The sequence below is a fragment of the Lepidochelys kempii genome, chromosome 7 (assembly GCF_965140265.1).
Source record: "Lepidochelys kempii isolate rLepKem1 chromosome 7, rLepKem1.hap2, whole genome shotgun sequence".
Classification (NCBI taxonomy): Eukaryota; Metazoa; Chordata; order Testudines; family Cheloniidae; genus Lepidochelys; species Lepidochelys kempii.
The window spans coordinates 19,171,196-19,185,292 of NC_133262.1; the positions used below are offsets into that span (position 1 = coordinate 19,171,196).

Consider the following 14,097-nt stretch of genomic DNA (forward strand, 5'->3'; position numbering starts at 1 on the left):
TGCTGACCAGCAGAATGCTCTCTCTGCTGCATTCAAGTCTTACCTTCCTAATCTCTGGAGCAGGACACATGACTGGGATCTGTGGGGATTCAGTGTTTAGTCTGCAAAGGGAGCTGCTCTCACTCCAGATGCATCGGTGCCCCAGGTCCTCTCTCCCCAGGCACTGAGAACAGTCTGCGCTTCCAGTTGCACAGTTATAGACCTCCACTAAACCACAGGAGACAAAAGACAGTGTGAGTTCCCAAGGCTGGGTCTTCCATGACTGTGCTTAGCTTTATACAATCAAACACCAAGCCAAATATATATATTAACCCATACAGCATATGAAATCCAACAGGCGAGCAGGACTGTTTGCACATAGAGCAAGCTGAAGGGGCCTTGGCTGTGATCCTAAGGATTTCCCAGAAGTACTGGGCACTCACTCCCACTACAATATGATTTAGCATTAAAAAAACAACCCTTTTGTCAGTTTATGTTACATTTTTCTAATTCTCAGTATCCACATGGGAAGCAGCTCGGCACAACTGATTCCATCCTGCTGCAAAGCAATCATATTGCTTCCATTTTCTGTGACAAAAATCTAATCGTTACAATGCTCTGTACAATGTTTACATTCCCCTTCCTTCCCTTTAGCAGCTATGAGCTTTCTTGACTCACTGTTCCACTAGGTCTGCTTGGCTCTGCTTCCTAATGATTTTCCTACAGTGCTTTCACCTCTTTATTAGCTGATTCCCAGGTTAAGTAACCTTCTCAACCCTCAAGCCAGGGGTGAAAGTAAGTTAGAGGACTTACCGGTATGCCGGAGTCCTGCGAAGGGGGCGTGGCCTCAACCGGAAGAGGCAGGGCCTTAACCGGAAGAGGCAGGGCCTTAAATCCCCGGGCCCTTTAAATCTTGATTTAAAGGGCTCAGGGCTCCAGCTGCGGTAGTGGCAGCTGGGATCCCGGGGCCCTTTAAATCACTCCAGGACTCCAGCTGCCGCTACTGCACCACAGCCCTGGGACCTTTAAATCACTGAGGAGCCCTGGGGGCTCCCAACTGCCACCGCTACCCCAGGGTTCGGGCAGCAGGGCTCAGGTGGGGGTTTAAAGGGCCAGGGCAGTAGCGGCGGCTGGAGCTCTGGGGTCCTTTAAATCCCCGCCAGAGCCTCGCTGCTGCTACCCCAGGGTTCGGGCAGCAGGGCTCAGGTGGGGATTTAAAGGGCCAGGGCGGTAGCGGGGCCTGGAGCTCCAGGGCCCTTTAAATCCCCGCCAGAGCCCCGCCACCTCTACCCCAGGGCTTCAGCAGCAGGGCTCAGGCGGAGATTTAAAGGGCTTGGGGCTCCAGCAGCCGCTACCGCCCCAGCCCTTTAAATCCCCTCTGGAGCCCCACCGCTGCTACCCTAGGGTTTTGGTGGCAGGACTGGAGGGGATTTAAGGGGCCGGGGAGCTCCGGGGCCCTTTAAATCCCTGCCAGAGCCCTGCCACCTCTACCCCAGGGCTCGGGCAGCAGGGCTCAGGTGGGGATTTAAAGGCTTGGGGTGGTAGCGGCGGCTGGAGCTCCAGGGCCCTTTAAATCCCTGCCAGAGCCCCGCCACCTCTACCCCAGGGCTTTGGCAGCAGGGCTCAGGCAGAGATTTAAAGGGCTTGGGGCTCTGCCGCCGCTACCCATGGCTTTAAATTAGCGTCTGGGAAAACCGGTCCCGGTACGCCATACCAGGGCGTACTGGCTTACTTTCACCTCTGCCTCAAACCCTTAGTCGTTGAAATGTGGGTATCCTATGAATCAACCGTTAAACATGTTCAGGAAACACTATTTTCACTTCCCCATTCCCTCAAACCCACACATGTTTGCAGGAACGTGTAAAACACAGAAATAATCTTACTCAGGAATGGCACTTCTCTTGCACTTTTCACCAGAGAGAATATCAAAGAACTTTATCACACAATTAATGAATCCCCCCTGCCTTCATATGCAGATCCATCACCCCTTTACAGAGGAGAAACTGAGGCACCAAAAGGCTACCTTTTCAAAAGTGCCCACTGATTTTGGGTTCCTCTGCTTTGGCGCACCCTACTTGAAAGATATAGGGCCTGGTTCCAGGGGCATGCATAGCTCTTACTGACTTCAGCTGGAATTGTGTATGCTTAGCATGTGGCCAAATCAGACCTTGGCTGTCTCAAACTGAACACTCTGAAATGGAGATCTCTAAAATATATGAACTTTTTTGAAAACATAGGCCCCTGCAATCTGCCTAAAGTCAAAGAGCAAGTCAGAAGTGAGACAAGAAGAGAACCTAAGACTCTTATCTCCCTGCTCTAACTACTTAACCAAATTGTTGTCAATTTTTTGTCTGGGGTTCAATGCCCTTTCCCAGCTCCCCACATAATGCAATAATCCACCTATGCTTAGGCTATTGAGTCTTCACAATTATGCATGCAAACCTCCCGTTTTCCATGCAAGAATTGCTGGTTTAGCTCCCTGAGTTAGTGTGTCACACTGGGCACTATTAAGACTAAGGTAATGGGTTACACTTTCTTTGATATTTTCGGAGACAGAAACATGGTTTAGAATAATGACTGATAAAGAAAGGTAGGGAAAATCAGCGAGAGTGGGGAAAATCAAAAGTAGCTTGACCAAGGCCAAAAGACGAGTTATACTGTTGTGTAACTGGCCCCATACATTTGGTCTGCAATTGCTTTTGTAAACCTCTCTGTAGTTTCAAATGTACCAATCTGACTAAGGTAGAGTGGAACCAGAGAAGTTAGTTGGTAGAGAGGTTGATTCAAGTTATGCAAACTTGAATCCAAACTTGGGCCGCATAAACTAACCACTCCTCCATGCAACTATGGATGTGGATTCAATGCTCTTTGATGGACTCTGTGATTTAGGAGGCTACAGGTGTTCCCCTCTCTGTCTTTTCTGAACCCAACAACACTCATCTGGAGACTCATCCTCTATCATGAAGAGAAGTGACCCCAGCTCAGTGCCCCTTTCCCTCTGTTACTCACCACCTAGATTAGTTCAAGAAATCAAAGTGCCTTCATCCTGATCCCCTCCAGCAGGGAACTCTGCCCCTGGGAACCTCTCACTCGTGATCCCCCGATACTGAGTTTTCAATGTTTTCCCCACTGCCTGATTCCCCTGCAAGATGCCTCCTTGCACCCTGCCATATCCTACCAGGAAATCTGTCTGTCCAGGCTTATAATAGATGTGTTTCAGTGTTTCTCAGCCTAGTCAGGATCTTCTCACTATAACTCATGCAAACGGCCTGATTCTCCTCTCACACCAACGTAAATTAGAAGTAACTCTAATGAAGTCATTGGAGTCACAATGATGTGAAGCTGGTGTAAGTGAGAGGAGAACCTGCCTCATAGATGCTACATGCAACATTAGCACAGGTTTAGCTGGAGAGTTCAAAGCATGGCAAAGGCAGAGAGGCAGGACAGAGGAGGCAGTCAGCACACGAACATTAAGTCTTGGCAGGCCAGTCTACTGAGCTTGTTCTGCCCTAATCAAGCGGCCTGTCTACATATGGGGTAATGCACTAAAACGCACTAAACAGGCTGTGTAGTAATTGGTCTGTGTAGATGCTGCAGGTACATGCTGAAAGCTCCTTAGTGTGCTTTAACATAATCCTGTTTCAGCGCTACACTAAAGCACTCTAGGGAACTTTTAGTGCGCACCAGCAGAGTCTACATGGACCAATTAATGTGCATCATGTTAGTGCACTTTAGAAACCAGACCCCTGTGGTGCGCGTTACATCACCGAGCAGACAAGCCACTAGAGTAGAGCTCCACTACTCCCCCACTGCTTTCGGTGCACTTTTAATCTGAATTCTTTGCTCCTTGTTTAGTTTGCTGATGCAGCAAGGAGCTTTTCAAAGAACCCTTGTATTTTTCCCAGAGATACAGCGTGGGTCTGGGGGAATTATGTTTATACATTCTATTCCTTCTCAAGATTTTTTTTAAAAGTGAATTTTTAAAATGCATTAAATGTTGATCCCAGTTCCCATAAAAGCTTCTGCAAGAGCCCTCCTCCATCTATGCTTATCTCCTTTGAGCTAAATTCCTTCACTGACCCTGGGAGACACTTCACATTTTCTGTTGAGATCTATTATTTCAGAATGTTCTGTTCTATACACTGCTGACAAGCAAGCCGTCTAAACTGGGGTGTTAGCCTGAGGGTAATCTTGTGTGTGTATGCAGGATTTATGTCTACGGCTGTGTATGCATGTTTGTCTGGGGGGTGTAAATGTATCTGACATGTGGTCTGTGTGGACACATACTCATGCATATTAAGCTGTGTGTATAAGATATGTGTGAGTTGTGTGCATGCATCTGATACCCGATGAAGTGAGCTGTAGCTCACGAAAGCTTATGCTCAAATAAATTGGTTAGTCTCTAAGGTGCCACAAGTACTCCTTTTCTTTTTGCGAATACAGACTAACACGGCTGCTACTCTGAAATCTCTCTCTCTTGTGACTCTAGTGTCTTGTTAGTTTTTAGGAGCCTTTAACCTAACCAAATTAAAGCAGAATGAAAAATATCTTCAGCCCAAACCTGTCATCATCTGTGGACTGTCAATGAATCTGTCTGGCTTATCCTTCAGCTGAAGGTTTACCGGGAAGATATGGCTTTTTTCTGATGTGTGGAGCTGCATGAAGAAAGAAGTGAACATGTTGTAATGTAATTTACTAAAATAGCAGATTACCCCCTGCACACACACACACACACACACACACGAGATGACTAACATCCTTCATTATAACAGTGCTCATACACTTTATAGCATTGTTTCTCAGAATGAGAGGCTCCAATCTTTAATAGAGGAAGCAGGGAAAAAGGAAAGGAGGGGTATTTTTTCTGTCCTCCTTAATTATTTTCAGGGAGACCTCAGCAAAAGCAGAACCATCCACCGTGGATGTATTATTTAACACAGGGGCCTGTATCTGCTGATCTCTAAGTGGAAATGAGCAAGAAAATGTAATAGGCTGCCCTGTCTACAAATTTTAAAATGTTCCACCAAAATATATGACTAGGGGAAAACTTTCCCCTCAACCTTCTTTTTAAAATGTTTCCATCAGAATCCTGTTCTGCAGTGGTACCACCTAACTCTATATGGCACTACAGGAACTTGGATATTTTGGGGACATTACTAACGGATACGGAGATCAATGTATGTAAATAAGGGATTATTCTTCAGGCCATAGCTACAGCATCTTTTTCTTCCCAGTTGTTATAAATTCCCCACCATACCCATAGCTGATACAGTCTCTCCACAAATCTCTGACATATGTTCAGCGGATACAGGGCGAAAGCCTGCTCCCACTGAGGCTAAGGGGATTTTTGCCATGGACTGCCATGGGGGCATGATTAGGCCTTGTAAAGGCTCAATTCTGCAAGATGTTGAGGGTCCTCATCTCAAACTGACACCAACAGGAGTTATGGGGACTCAGCACCTTGCAAGATTGAGCCCCAAGTGACAAAATGCTCTTTCCTGAAATACTGAGCATTGCCTACGGGCAGATTAGAAGCAACAGGATTAGATGAACCCTGTAATAGGAACTCCCTAAACGAGGCCAGTGAAGTGTATTGGGACATGCTGGGAACCAAGGTACTAACGCTGAGACTGAGTTGGGTGAGAGCTGCTAGACAGTCCGTAGGATAATGCAGAGAAGACAGGAAGCAGAGTGCCTGTGACTCTGGAATGCTCTCCCCAGCCATCAGCACATGCAAAGAGCACTCTGGGGCATCTCTCTGGCGATGCTAAAAGCCGCTTTGTTTCTTTTCCAGTTCCGCACTGTTTGCAGGAGAGGGGGTGTTTTATTTGTTGTATGTTAGGGAGGGGGAGGGGTGAGATGGGCCCTATCCAAATGCCCCTGTTTGGAACAAAACCCAGACTGCCTTGCAGACCCTCTGCCCAGATACTTACCAGGACACTGCTGCACTGAATGGTGGAGGTGTTCACCCATCTGGCTTCAAACGTCCTGTCAGTTCCAAAATGACATTCCAAAACAGTATCCTAAAAGCAAGAGACAAGAGGAGAGAGTTTTTGCAACAACATACTTTCCTATTTTTTCCACCAGAGTCAGAGATGAATGGAGCTTCAGGGCTTGATTCTGATCTCTTTCTCCTGTGAACATCAGAAGTAACTCTATGGATCAGTGGAGTTACCAATGGGATAAATTAGTCAGAGGTTGGAATAGGACTCAAAGGTTTGAATTTGGGGATTACAGATCCTGATTAACCCTGGTTAATCATAAATAACAAAGGGAGTAACTGCTTAATCGCCACCATGTTAAAAATCACACAAGGGACAAATCCTGGCCCTTGTCTGCTATAGGAAAGCTGCTCTGACAGGACAACTGAAGATCTCCCTTGGAGTGAGGGAATCCACGGCTTGAGTAGGGGTGGGAGGTGGCATGGCCAAAGTGTATAGTACTCTGGAGATCCTCAGCCAGCACAATGACTTGTAGACGGCTTTTATAAGGGTGGAATTTAGAGTTGCTCTGAGGCTGTTCTAAGTAACAGCAAGAGCCAAACTGGTCTCTAGGAGTCTTGGTTAAGCTAAACTGTAACATGGCCAGTCATCTGGGCTTAAAGCCACTTTTGTCCCCCTAGTGTCAACTGTGCTGAGCAGAGGTATGGTACAATTAAGGATCTGGCACACAGTATTTTTCAAAAATAAATTTCCCTACACTATGTTACTAATAACACCAGAGGCCAAATTCTGCTCCCGGTCTTCCTAGTGTACACATCTGTGTGACTAAATCCCATCTCCGAGGCTCAGTGCAGCACTTTTAATGAGCACTAAATATACCCTAAAAACCACTGCACAGATTTGATAAAACAGCCTGAAACGTGAAAGAAGCTCCTGATTCATGGCAGGAGCCAACTGACTCACACAGCACACGTGCGGCAGCAAGAGCGAGGCTGAAATCCTTTGACGGTGAATCATTACACCAATCTTTAATGTATGCCCTTTAAACCGACCCATGCCCTCTCCCTCTTTCATTAACACATTAGCAGTCTCAATAGCAGCAGCAATGGATCTCGCTTCCTGGATCCCCTTTGTGCGGGGAATGATCATGAGTTACAGAGCTTTTCAAGAGCAAAGCAGCAGAACTAATCTTGCTCTGCTGCTCCAGGAGGATTTTGCAGACTGGAGGAGTGAGGAAATCAAATGGCAAGGTAGTCGTCTGGGCTGCCCTCTGGGAATTGAGGTGCCTCAGTAACCTTCCTGTTTATTCCATTGCTGATCAGGTTACACGTGCTATGTCTTCCTCTTTAGCCACCTTGTGGCTCCACAGAGGAAGCCGGATTTTCTCCCATTTTGCTGACAATACAGGGGCACATCCTTATTTACAAATACCAGACCTTAGACAGGAAATTGCAACCAAGTTACAGCAAAGAACAGTTTTCTTTGCTGGTGTAATCTACAGGTTTTCCCGAAGGTTTGTTAACATCACAGCCCTACAGCCTGATTCTGCTTGCCTGCTGCCCAAGCCCCTTACACCTGAAGACATGCCCAAGATCTGCTCATCACTCTGAATAAAAGACAAGATAACTGGTCATTGGTGTGTACATTTCCCCATTTGGCATGTGCTTTTGTGGTAACTGTGCAGATGAATTAGACCCACAATTGCACATGAAGGTTGGAGAACCTGACCCAAAACAACACAAGACAGTTTTCCATAAATACCAGCATTTATTATATTTCCTCTGTCCCTTCCTGGCTTCTAAAACACATCCCAGAATGCATCACTCTGTGGCCACTGCTATGATTTGCATTTGCCCCATGCAACTACCTACATGCCAAAGGATTTCACAGAAAGGGACATCATTTTTTAAAGTAAAGTTAAAATATATTTCTTTGCTGGTTTGGTTAGTGTGGGGCTTTCTGCCTATATTTCTGGACTTAACTTGGTCTTCATGTCAGCTTTTCCTTTTAACTGTGTTTCTTTCTTTTCCAGAAGCAAGGCCCTGGGGATTGCCCAGCACATTGCTTGGTGAGCATTCCCTCATGAGAGCCAGACACCTGCACGCTCACAGGATCGAACATGGAAAACATATCCACAAAAAGTGTGAATTTTATTTCCCCCAAACATTTTGTTCTAGTGGATATTTTACAATGTGCATAAATCCACATACTGCATGCATGCCATGAAAGGTCTGGCATTAACTATAATAGATCCCTAGAGAAAGTCCGTATGCAAGATGAATTTTCCCTTTGCTTTTTCTATTTCAACCCACCCACTCAGGTGGCTACTTTTCATGAATGTCCTCTGCTAGTACAGCTATTTCTGTGTTTAATGAAGGTGGAAAGGGTAAGCTGCTTAGGACTAGATTTTAATGGGAGTTATGTGCCTATATACCTTTGAGGATCTGGGACTTCACTCCTGTATAGGCAGAGGGTGGCACTCCCTCAGCAGAATCCAGTAGCATGGCTCTTGGACTTGTTATGTGCCACAGTAGGATCACTTGGTTAGCTCATTTGAACCTTTTTGCTTTGCCTACAAATTCAATTACCTTGGAGAAAGCAGCATTAGCCAGTGAGATCATGATGTCCTGAGACGCCCCAGTGGGCATAGGTTCTAGCGAGGCAGGTACAATCCGTGGACAGTCAGTGGTGCCCTGTAATTTAGAAGACAAGAAAACCAAGAAAGGTTAATGGGAAACTTTGCTGCGAGCATGTTGAGCCTCCTTATCACACAGACAGAAGGAAACACAGAAAAGTCATGAAAACATCACCTTCAGTCATACCTTAAAGTCAGCCTGAAGCCGACTAAACAAAATGAAAACACAAGCTGACCCCATGCTGTCAGGGAGACTGCATGGCTCATAGAACTGGGAATGTGACCCTAACCTTTTACCTCTGGGTCACCAGTTTAAGTCCAGCCCAGGAAGGTGGTGAACAAAAATCAATACCATCTGATGGCTGTGTGATAGCAACAAGATGGTTGCCTCAGTCCAGCTCCCAGCTGTCCCCACCACTATCAGCACTAACGGGCACCCTTGCTGGCGGTCTCAGTCTAAGACCAAACGGGAATGAAAACTGAACAACTCTCTTGCCTCGTCTTGCAGGGCTGCTCCACCTTCAGTACCTGTTCAGTTGTTATATAGAGGACTTCAGTCTCCCCGTGACAGGGCTGTCAATCTGGAACTCCTCACTTTGCACAGTAAAAAAATTGTTTGTAAATCAAAAGCAAAACCATATGCTCTCATCAGGTGCCACTCTGGGGCTGTAACTACAGTCCCATTATTATAGTCACTTAAGTGCTAGAGGAAAGTGCCAGAGGGACACTCAAAAAACATACTGCACTGTACAGTGACAAAGCTTCCTGCAAGATCCCCTCTCGTCAGCAGAAAGCAAAATGTCTTGTAAATTGTGTTGCACATTTCTTTAAGCCCCTGCAGAGATTTCACTTTACAGTGGCCTCCTCGGCACATAGGCATTTCAGACGTGTGTGTGCACGTGAGAGAGACAGAGTGTGAGAGTGTATATGTGAGTGTGTGAATGAGGGTGAGGGGCTATAAAGGGTTGTAAGAGGCATTAGAGAAGGAGCAGCCAAAGTATGAGTGAATTTAAAGATCCAAGTGAAACTGAAAAATTATTTTAAAAAGTCATTCATCCTGTGTCATCCCCCAATTTTTTTTCTCACTTGGGAGTGATGGCTCCAATACTGGTCTGACTCTAAGCCCAGATCTTTATGACAAACCCATCCTGTTCTTTCATGAAATGTAAACTGCACTGCAAACAGCAGCAACAAACTAGGCCAGGTTCTGCTCTCAGTTACCCCAGGGGACATCCAGAGTAATGCCTTTGACAGTGGAGTCATTGGGGTAAATGACAGCAGACTATTTGATCTGATATGCAGAATAATTTATAACAAAGGGCATGATTCTCTTCTCACTTACCGTTGTTTTACTCCAGTGTAACTCCACTGACTTCAGTGGAGATATTCCTGATTTACACCAGCGTGAGATTAGAATCAGGCTGTATAACACTAAGACACACAGCTGAACATTTTCATATTGCTGGAAGCTCTCTGTGCACTGGGAACTCCTAGCATTTAAAGTGCCTCTCCTGGCTCTTCTAAGCATGGCTTCAGGGTCAATGAATTATCTTAAAGTGTTTGTTTGACTGCGGAAACCGAGTTTCAGTTTTTATCAGGACACTGATCTTAACCAAGCACAGTCAGTGCTGCCTCATCATGAAGATTAAACAACAGAGAGAGAGAGAGAGACACATGGGAGGGGGAGAGAAGTAAAAACAACAAAGAAAAGGGTTTGAGGGAGATTTCAGTCCATAGTCTCCTTGAGTGAAAAGGGTTAAAGCGAATGCAGCCGGGGACTGAAAATTTATGTGAAAGCTCCTATGGTCTTGTGTGTCCTTGCATGTCACAGCAACCAGCTTGGCTTGCCAGATAAATACTCTCACAGGGCTGATTAACTTGTTGTCCTGCAGTCCCTTCTCCTGCTGTTCATCAATGACTGGAAAGGGAATTTTCCAGCTGATTAGCTCATTCATGGTTGGATCAGGGAAAAGGGCCTGAATTTTTAAAATGCTCCTGTATGGAGCCGACGTGGCATTTTCTTCTCAGCAGCGATGCCACAGGTGCTTGATTTTTACATAATGTGGAAAGATTTGTAAATGTTGAATTCAGGGTTTCTCAAACTTCATTGCACCGTGACACCCTTCTGACAACAAAAATTACTACATGAACCCAGGAAGGGGGACTGAAGCCTGAGCCTCGCCGCCCTGGGGCAGTGGGGCCAAAGCCGAAGCTTGAGGGCTTCAGCCCCGGGTGGAGCAGGAGGGTCTGTAACCTGAACCCTGCCGCACAGGACTGAAGCCAAAACCTGAGCCTTCGGCTTCAGCCCTACGCGGTGGGGCTTGCACTTTGGCTTCAGCCCTGGGCTCAAGCAAGCCTAATGCCAATTAGTGATTAATAAATAACAATAATGATAGTAAGACAAGTGTCTTTGTTTTGTTCCCTACAGTTTAGGACGACAATCTACCCTGCACACTCTTCTGCCCATGTTATTCCACTCCCTTTGGATTCCTCCACTGGCTTCCTCTCCTCCACTTCATCAAATTCAAGCTGATCTTCAAGGCTCTGCATAATGTCCCCTCAGGAATTCTCCGCCTTCATCCCCTGCTCACTCATCATGGCCAACTAGACATCAGCTTGTGAAAAAGGGTTTTGGTTTTGCAAAAAGCAAAAGCAAACCCAGATGTGGTTTGGGTCTGGGTCCCATTTTATCTGATGCACCAAAATGTAAGAGGTTCTGGCACTGGATTCTCTTAACAATACTTTCCAATCAGTGGCTCATGAGCCCTGCAAGGCTGTTGAAGAGCAACCCATAAGAGTTATTTCCTGCTCTCCCTTTCTGAGCAAGTGAAGTACTGGGGAAGGGATGGGAACAAGCATTAGACCTTGTGGAGGCAGGAGAGGAACAGGCATAAGGACCCAAAGGGAGTCTGTTTCCAAAATATCAATCAAAAGGAAAAAATAAAAAAGATGACCAATTTCTTTCTGGATGTGGTTTGGCAGCTTCAAATTCATCCCAAGGCATAGAAAACAAAATTATCACTTCTCTGCAAACTAATGCCTGCTCTCCTTGTGTCAAGAACCAGCTAGTCTCATGTCAATGAACAAGTTTCAGTGCAATTCTACATTTGTCAGCAAAGCTGCAGGTTCCATGCAGTGATTTCTTAGAAAAAAGTCAATCCAATAATGCTATGTGTTGTTTTTTTTAAGTCCCAGGAATTTCCTTTGGATTTAAGTAGAAATATCCTGTGTACAAGTACATGGTGATTATTAAAAACATTAAGGACTAATCTGTTGGTTGCTGATTCTCAATCAGCTCCTCTGCATTACTACTGTCATCCACTGCCAGGCCAGTGAAATCAATGGGATATTAGAATCTACACTGGTACATTCAGGAGTATGTGCGCGTACCTGGTATATTCAGCAGCACAGCAGATGCATTCTACCTGAATGTATCTGGAATATTTAGCACCAATAAGGAAATCAGAGACGGATGTATCTTTTCCACTTGGGATAACATTTTCAATAGCACCTAAGTGACTTCAGAGCCTACGTCTGACTGACTTTCAGTGAAATGTAGGCTCCTCGGGGCAGATTTTAAAAGGCATTTAAATTGGAGGTAGGTGCTTTTGAAAATCCTACCAGGCACCCATCTAGATTGTTAGGTGCCCAAATCCCTTTAAATATCTGGCTCTAACTGCCTAAGCCATTTTTGAAAATCAGTTTTACGTGCTTCTGAAAATTTTACGTTTGGGATTTAGTCCTTCGTAAATCTTTTAAATGATTGTTATGCATTTATACAGCACCTACCATCTGAGGATGTCAAGGAGTTTTACAAAAAGGAAATAAGTCTCATTGGTAGGTACTATTATTATTTTCATTTTCCAGGTGGGGAAACTGAATCACAAAGGAAAAACGTAAGTGACTTGCCCAAGGTCACAGAGCAAACCAGTGTCAGGGGCAGGTACAGATCCCAGGAGGCCTGATTCCCAGTCCCTCACTCTCACCACTGGGCAACACTTCTTACATTCTCCATAATTAATCAGCACTGTGAACCAATGAAAAGGGCCCATATAACTGAATAAAAGAGGGCACAGCTTGCAAGCACAGTATATGTCTTTATTTGTATATACAATTACTGCAACTAGGCACACACATCGGGTAACTGTATGTGCAAAAGGGCATTTATGTGCATGCAATAGCCTGATATTCATGTGCAACTGTGCATTCAAATGTGGGTACCCATTGGCACACACTTTTTTTTGATGATTTGTCCCTTAATTAAAACTAAATTCATATCCCTGAAGCATCATTCAAAGACTTGCTCTAAATTTTTCAGTAGTAACAGCTGTGAACTCAAGAGACTCAGTGATTCTCAGATGCATCCAAATCTGGAGACAAATCCTCAGGGTTCTTACCCAGCTTTTATTCTGTCCCTACTAAGGCAAATCTCCCATTGACTCCAGAGGGAGTTTTGCCTGTGTAAGGACCTCAGGATCTGTCTCACTGAGCCTTCTGGAGGTGATTGCCTTTGGCAGCACTGAGCTCATCTGATTATTTTAATCCTCAGTGGTTCAGGCAGTTTGCTCCTTTGACAGTCCAAGGATTCTAGAGGTTGAAAAGCTGTGAGGTGAGGCTGTGGTCAAGAGGGGTCACTGAGACTGCTATACTTTCCCTCTAGAAGCAAAATCAAAACAATCAGGCAGTAGGTGTAACATGCTCTATGAATGATTTTTTCCCTGGAGGAAACAGGGTGGGGGCATGAGGCAAGGGCTTTGAGTTTCCCTCTCCTGTCCATTCAGGGCTGTACAATTCAGGCTTTGTGGAGATACAGGGATGGATTCTGCTCTCATTCCCAGCAAGGCAGTGTGAATCTGGAGAAGTCCACTGAAGCCAACAGAATGACTTTGGATTTACACTGGGAGCGGAATGTGGCCCACAGAAGAGAATTTGCCTGTGAATAGGGGACAGGCTCAGGATGAATACTAACCCAAATTAGCTTATCTCTGGATTCCTTTTGTGACGATAGAAGATTGTCATTCACTGTAAGCCCAGGATATATTCTGTGGGACAGTGTATGTGACTGTGCGCTACGCAGGCAAGATTATGAACATGATGTGATGGTTTGTTATTTTGGAAGTGACTTGCATCTCTTATTGGGTGGAGAGATGTACCATGGATCCCTGACTGAGGGTTAATTTTAGAATCACAGGCTGTCTGGCTACGTTATTTCTAAGGTATCCATCACAGCAGTGACAGACTAATTTATAGTCCTTGCACAGGCAAAACTCTCAGGGGTTAAAAACTGAACAAGAGCATCAAGATCCGACCCACAGACATTAGAGATGGAAAAGACTTTGTTGGGTTAAATGTTGTCAATCACTCCCTGTCAGTGCAGGATTGGTCCCTGGAGTGTATTGGCTGGTGTTTTGGCCTGTCTAATTTTAAATTCAACCTAGTTATTATTGAAAAAGGTCCTTAGTATTTTTTTTAAAGAAAAGTGGAGTATCAGCTGGTTTGGGGAGCTGAATTCATTTGATGGCTCTAGCTGAGGGTGCGGGC

The 14,097-nt window shown here is 45.3% G+C and overlaps 1 protein-coding gene across 2 annotated transcripts in view; it reads right to left on the bottom strand.

The window, feature by feature from the left end:
* The window catches only part of PLXND1 (plexin D1), a 123,508-nt gene that overhangs the window by 60,811 nt on the left and 48,600 nt on the right, over positions 1-14,097 (bottom strand). For both annotated transcript variants that reach the window (XM_073351269.1, XM_073351270.1), the window contains exons 9-12: positions 8,510-8,614; positions 5,913-6,002; positions 4,541-4,634; positions 44-207 (exon numbers count right to left, since the gene is read on the bottom strand). In XM_073351269.1, coding sequence (XP_073207370.1) covers positions 44-207; positions 4,541-4,634; positions 5,913-6,002; positions 8,510-8,614 — 453 coding nt within the window. The remainder of the gene's footprint in view (positions 1-43; positions 208-4,540; positions 4,635-5,912; positions 6,003-8,509; positions 8,615-14,097) is intronic.